Source organism: Schistocerca piceifrons, chromosome 3 (genome assembly GCF_021461385.2).
Source record: "Schistocerca piceifrons isolate TAMUIC-IGC-003096 chromosome 3, iqSchPice1.1, whole genome shotgun sequence".
NCBI lineage: Eukaryota > Metazoa > Arthropoda > Insecta > Orthoptera > Acrididae > Schistocerca > Schistocerca piceifrons.
Genome location: NC_060140.1, coordinates 404,625,076 through 404,632,151, shown reverse-complemented (window position 1 = coordinate 404,632,151; position 7,076 = coordinate 404,625,076). Strand labels below are relative to the sequence as shown.

Here is a 7,076-nt window from a genome sequence, read left to right as displayed (position 1 = left end):
TTTGTATAAAGAGGGGCTGGAGGAGGAGGTGGAGGAAGAGGCGGAGGGAGCAGGGCCAGGTGGGGAGACATCCATGGTATCCTGGGGGGAGGGGCGGGGGAAGGAGGAGGGGGCGTGGCTTTTTTGGGAGCGGAGGAGGTGGTGGTGCCACTAGGGCGTTTAACGGCGGCAGAAGGGTGGGTGGTGACATGAGGGACGGGAGTTATAGGGAGGTGGCGGGAAGGGGCAGGTCTCGGCGTGGACGCAGCAGTCGGCGCCGAAGATGGTGACGGTGAAGGCGACGGCGACGCGACGGCGACGGCGACTGTGGTGGCGGTAATGGCGAAGGCGATGTGGAGAGTTGGACTGCAGTGACAGGCTGGGGGAGTGGTGGGAAGGGATCAGAGAGAGAGGAGCGGGAGGAAGAAGCTGGAGAGGGGGCGACAAAGAGTGAGGGCGAAGGGAGAGGAAGGATGGAAAGACGGGGGTGTGACTTGGCAAACCATGTAATGGTGGCGGTGTCGGAGGAGGGGGAAGTATAAACTAGGGCTGTGGTGGTAGTGGTGGTGGGGGCTGTCATGACGACAGGGATAAACTAAAATGCACATGACGAAAAGGAAAGGAAAAAACTGAGGACAGACAAAGACAGATGAAGACAAAGGCGGAGGAAGACGAAGGCAGACGAAGACGAAGGCGGACAAAGACGAAGGCGGGTGAAGACGAAGATGGATGAAGACGAAGGCGGATGAAGACGAAGACGGACGAAGACCAGAGTAACACGCTGCTGACGCTGACACTGACACTGACGACAGCTGGCAGGATTGCCGCAGCTGCTGCTGCTGCCGCGGACGGGGCCGGGACCGCTGCTGTTGCTGCTGCTGCCGCTGCTGCTGCTGCTGCTGCTGGAGGGCTGGAGGGCTGGCTGGCTGGACCGCCGCTGCTGGAGAGCTGGCTGGCTGGCTGCTGCCGGCTGGACCGCTGCTGCTGGCCGGGACCGCTGCTGCTGGCCGGGACCGCTGCTGCTGCTGCTGCTGCTGCTCGGCTGGACCGCTGCTGCTCGGCTGGCTGGCTGGCTGGCTGGCTGGCTGGCTGGCTGGCTGGCAGGCAGGCACCTGAAAACCTAGCGCTTCGATTAGTGCTGGAACGGCACAATCGATGGGTGGTATCCTTGCGGAGTACCGCCGGAGATGCCACCCCGGGCTTGCGCGGGCAGTTTTATTTCAGTCAGACTGTCCGCGCTATTCATCAGCTCCACGTTGCTTCTGGGGCAGCGCAATTAACGAAGCTGTAGAGATCAAAATATCGGACGGCACCCTCAATGAAGACAATGGTTTGCAGCTAAGTCCGGCGTTGGATACAGTAAAAGCGTTAGTGGCGGGCGGCCACCTAAAAATTTGTATATGTTTCGGGACTGAGCACCAGTGGCTTCACTGGCGACGGTGCGGCTATTACACACGACAGGAGAATCCCCTTGACAGTCAACCACTTGAAAATGGCGGAGACCTCAGCCGGAAGCTTGTGGACAGTCACGCAATTAACGAGGCTTGAAACCGGAGAATGTTTTATTAGACTGGCGTTTATTTTTTCGTTTAAGCGCCTTCAACATTGAAGAGTTTGATTTTTATGTATTTAGGCACAGTTATCGAAATGAAACACAACCGTATTCTCATACGAGAACTGCTGTATCGCGGAGCATATTAATCTCACGAGACTATCACAAACAAGTGTGTTCGCGTGTGGTTCGTGCGGCGTGGGAAGCACTTGAGTGGCGAGAGCAGGGCACTGCCTGCAGCTCTAACGGAGCAGCCGCCTAGCTGGCCAGCCAAGGGCAGCGCGCAGGTGGCGGCCCCGGAAGGGAGAACGAGCGCTAATGGCGGGGCTCACTGCAGCCGCGGCCGCGCGGCGACACCCGAGTGCGCACAATAATTAACATAATTAACACCTGCTAATTAGTGGCCGGACCTCGCCGCTGCTCTCCGTTGTCCGCCCTTCTCAACAAACGGATAATTAGCAAGGTGGTAGCTATTAATACCGCCCATAATTTTTGGAGCAACACGGTGTGCAATTTTCCTAGCAACAAATGAGGCAGCGGAGCACTATCTCTTGTTTAGTAGGCGAGAGCATAATGGAGACACAAAAGGAGTAATACCAAGATAGCCTCGAATAGTTTCTACTTTATTTTGCATGACGACACCAGTGAATCAAGTATGAGTAACTTGTAGATTTCCCTTACGGATTTACAATTCGTACAGTCAGTTGGCAATCTGAATTATCTTACGGAAAGCACTTGACAGTGGTTCAAATGGTTCAAATGGCTCTGAGCACTATGCGACTTAACTTGTGAGGTCATCAGTCGCCTATAACTTGAAACTAAGTAAACCTAACTAACATAAGAACATCACAGACATTTATGCCCGAGGCAGGATTGTAACCTGCGACCATAGCGGTCGCTCGGCACCAGACTGTAGGGCCTAGAACCGCACGGCCACTTCGGCCGGCACTTCTCAGTGGGTTGCAGAGTATAGAAGCAGATGCATTATAGAAATAACGAAGCTTTATAACTGTAGTGAGCCCAGGAAATAGTGCTCGGATGAAAGACTTGTACACACGTTACATTCATTTATTTCTCCTGACAACTAAGATCCTCACTTCAAAAGGTTTTGTACCCAGTTCCCAATTATGGGCATATAATTGACCCACAAACTATCAGTTTACGCTCTTAACAAAAGTACTTATTAGCATAATTCGTCAAACCTCAAATATGACAGCAGGAAATGTGCCCTACAAATTCACAATTTTCGTAACACAACTGTGACATATTCACGCTGGTCAAATTACAAATGCGGCACACTAAAATTAATGTCTCTAGACGGTTAAACGAACTATCCGACCTAGTTTCTCAATCTAAACAGCATGCGGTACCAAACACGAGGGCTGATGAATCATCAGCTTCAATCACGATTGCAAAAAGCTCCAAGTTTCGTATCGAAAGTTAATCTGCGCTCAGTGCGGCTATCTGTTAATACCGCAGCCTCAACAATACACAGTACACTAACAAGTACGACCGAATGACGCGTGTGTAAAGAATAGTCAACATAATCTCAAGAGCGAGAACGCAGAAACGTCACAACACGACGTGGCGTGGACTCAGCTGACGTCTGCAGGGAACTGACACCATGAATGCACACTGGTGCATTCCGATGAACTTGGGCAAGACGGCGTGACACCCCACACTTCCAGAATTACTACAGAGTGGCTCCAGGAAGACTCTTCTGAGCTCAAACACTTGTACTGGATACCCAACTCCCCTGACATGAACATTATTGAGAATATCTGGTATGCCTCGCAAAGTACAGTTCAGAAGAGATTTCCACCCTTCGTACTGTCACGGAGCTATGGACAGCCCTGCAGGATTCATGGTGTCAGTTCCCTGCAGACGTCAGCTGAGTCCACGCCACGTCGTGTTGTGACGTTTCTGCGTTCTCGCTGTCGCCCTATACGAAATTAGGTAGGTATACAAGTTTGTTTAGCTCTTGAGATTATGTTGACTATTCTTTACACACGCGTCATTCGGTCGTACTTGTTAGTGTACTGTGTATTGTTGAGGCTGCGGTATTAACAGATAGCCGCACTGAGCGCAGATTAACTTTCGATACGAAACTTGGAGCTTTTTGCAATCGTGATTGAAGCTGATGATTCATCAGCCCTCGTGTTTGGTACCGCATGCTGTTTAGATTGAGAAACTAGGTCGGATAGTTCGTTTAACCCTCTAGAGACATTAATTTTAGTGTGCCGCATTTGCAATTTGACCAGCGTGAATATGTCACAGTTGTGTTACGAAAATTGTGAATTTGTAGGGCACATTTCCTGCTGTCATATTTGAGGTTTGACGAATTATGCTAATAAGTACTTTTGTTAAGAGCGTAAACTGATAGTTTGTGGGTCAATTATATGCTCATAATTGCGAACTGGGTACAAAACCTTCTGAAGTGAGGATCTTAGTTGTCAGGAGAAATAAATGAATCTAACGTGTGTACAAGTCTTTCATCCGAGCACTATTTCCTGGGCTCACTACAGTTATAAAGCTTCGTTATTTCTATAATGCATCTGCTTCTATACTCTGCAACCCACTGAGAAGTGCCGGCCGAAGTGGCCGTGCGGTTCTAGGCCCTACAGTCTGGTGCCGAGCGACCGCTATGGTCGCAGGTTACAATCCTGCCTCGGGCATAAATGTCTGTGATGTCCTTATGTTAGTTAGGTTTACTTAGTTTCAAGTTATAGGCGACTGATGACCTCACAAGTTAAGTCGCATAGTGCTCAGAGCCATTTGAACCATTTGAACCACTGTCAAGTGCTTTCCGTAAGATAATTCTGATTGCCAACTGACTGTACGAATTGTAAATCCGTAAGGGAAATCTACAAGTTACTCATACTTGATTCACTGGTGTCGTCATGCAAAATAAAGTAGAAACTATTCGAGGCTATCTTGGTATTACTCCTTTTGTGTCTCCATTATGCTCTCGCCTACTAAACAAGAGATAGTGCTCCGCTGCCTCATTTGTTGCTAGGAAAATTGCACACCGTGTTGCTCCAAAAATTATGGGCGGTATTAATAGCTATCACCTTGCTAATTATCCGTTTGTTGAGAAGGGCGGACAACGGAGAGCAGCGGCGAGGTCCGGCCACTAATTAGCAGGTGTTAATTATGTTAATTATTGTGCGCACTCGGGTGTCGCCGCGCGGCCGCGGCTGCAGTGAGCCCCGCCATTAGCGCTCGTTCTCCCTTCCGGGGCCGCCACCTGCGCGCTGCCCTTGGCTGGCCAGCTAGCCGGCTGCTCCGTTAGAGCTGCAGGCAGTGCCCTGCTCTCGCCACTCAAGTGCTTCGCACGCCGCACGAACCACACGCGAACACACTTGTTTGTGATAGTCTCGTGAGATTAATATGCTCCGCGATACAGCAGTTCTCGTATGAGAATACGGTTGTGTTTCATTTCGATAACTGTGCCTAAATACATAAAAATCAAACTCTTCAATGTTGAAGGCGCTTAAACGAAAAAATAAAACGCCAGTCTAATAAAACATTCTCCGGTTTCAAGCCTCGTTAATTGCGTAACTGTCCACAAGCTTCCGGCTGAGGTCTCCGCCATTTTCAAGTGGTTGACTGTCAAGGGGATTCTCCTGTCGTGTGTAATAGCCGCACCGTCGCCAGTGAAGCCACTGGTGCTCAGTCCCGAAACATATACAAATTTTTAGGTGGCCGCCCGCCACTAACGCTTTTACTGTATCCAACGCCGGACTTAGCTGCAAACCATTGTCTTCATTGAGGGTGCCGTCCGATATTTTGATCTCTACAGCTTCGTTAATTACGCTGCCCCAGAAGCAACGCGGAGCTGTTGAATAGCGCCGACAGTCTGACTGAAATAAAACTGCCCGCGCCAGCCCGGCGTGGCATCTCCAGCGGTACTCCGCAAGGATACCACCCATCGATTGTTCCGTTCCAGCACTAATCGAAGTGCTAGGTTTTCAGGTGCCTGCCAGCCAGCCAGCCAGCCAGCCAGCCAGCCAGCCAGCCAGCCGAACAGCAGCGGTCCAGCCGAACAGCAGCAGCAGCAGCAGCGGTCCCGGCCAGCAGCAGCGGTCCCGGCCAGCAGCAGCGGTCCAGCCGGCAGCAGCCAGCCAGCCAGCTCTCCAGCAGCGGCGGCCCAGCCAGCCAGCCCTCCAGCCCTCCAGCAGCAGCAGCAGCGGCAGCAGCAGCAACAGCAGCGGCCCCGGCCCCGTCCGCGGCAGCAGCAACAGCAGCGGCCCCGGCCCCGTCCGCGGCAGCAGCAGCAGCTGCTGCCATCCTGCCAGCTGTCGTCAGCGCCAGTGTCAGCGTCAGCAGCCTGGGACTCTGGTCTTCGTCCGTCTTCGTCTTCATCCGCCTACGTCTTCATCCATCTTCGTCTTCATCCACCTTCGTCTTCACCCGCCTTCATCTTCGTCCGACTTCATCTTCGTCTGCCTTCGTCTTCCTCCGCCTTCGTCTTCATCTGTCTTCGTCTGTCCTTAGTTTTTTCCTTTCCTTTTCGTCATGTGCATTTTACTTTATCCCTGTCGTCATGACAGCCCCCACCACCACTACCACCACAGTCCTAGTTTATACTTCCCCCTCCTCCGCCACTGCCACCATTACATGGTGTGCCAAGTCACACCCCCGTCTTTCCATCCTTCCTCTCCCTTCGCCCTCACTCTTTGTCGCCACCTCTCCAGCTTCTTCCTCCCGCTCCTCTCTCTCTGATCCCTTCCCACCACTCCCCCAGCCTGTCACTACAGTCCAACTCTCCACATCGCCTTCGCCATCACCGCCACCACAGTCGCTGTCGCCGTCGCGTCGCCGTCGCCTTCACCGTCACCATCTCCGGCGCCGACTGCTGCGTCCACGCCGAGACCTTCCCCTTCCCGCCACCTCCCTATAGCTCCCGTCCCTCATGTCACCACCCACCCTTCTGCCGCCGTTAAACATGACATAACTGCTCTTCCTTTCTGTATACATAAAAGACCTTATGGATAGGTTGAGCAACAATCTACAGTTGTTAGCTCATGTCGCTGTAGTCTACCCTTAAGTTTTTGAGTGACTGGATTCAATTTCTGATCTGTATGACGACTGCCTACAGCTTTAAAATATGTGAAAAAAGGTCAGTTGATGCAGATGCAGTCCTAAAATGTTTAAAGAAACTATCCACATGACATAGAAAAGTCGAAAAAATGTACAAGCGTAACATTGCGATGAAATATGAAATGTAACGAACATGTAATCTACACCTACATCTAAATATACGTGAATACTCTGCAAATCACATTTAAGTGCCTGGCAGAGGGTTCGTCGAACCTCCTTCACAATTCTCTATTATTCCAATCTCGTATATAATGTATAATATCTTTCCGTACGAGCTCTGATGTCCCTTATTTTATCATGGTGATCGTTTCTCCCTATGTAGGTCGGCGTCAACAATATATTTTCTCATTCCAAGGAGAAAGTTAGTGATTGGAGTATCATGAGAAGATTCGCCTGCAACGTGCTTCCCTTCCTTGCATATTTTCAATGTACTCCGTAAGTT

The 7,076-nt window shown here is 51.0% G+C and overlaps 1 protein-coding gene across 1 annotated transcript in view; it reads left to right on the top strand.

Moving 5' to 3' along the window:
* Positions 1 to 724: 724 nt before the first annotated feature.
* Positions 725 to 7,076, top strand: part of LOC124788694 (general transcriptional corepressor CYC8-like) — a 112,366-nt gene continuing 106,014 nt past the window's right edge. The window contains exons 1-2 of the mRNA XM_047255975.1: positions 725 to 930; positions 5,481 to 5,834. Coding sequence (XP_047111931.1) covers positions 725 to 930; positions 5,481 to 5,834 — 560 coding nt within the window. The remainder of the gene's footprint in view (positions 931 to 5,480; positions 5,835 to 7,076) is intronic.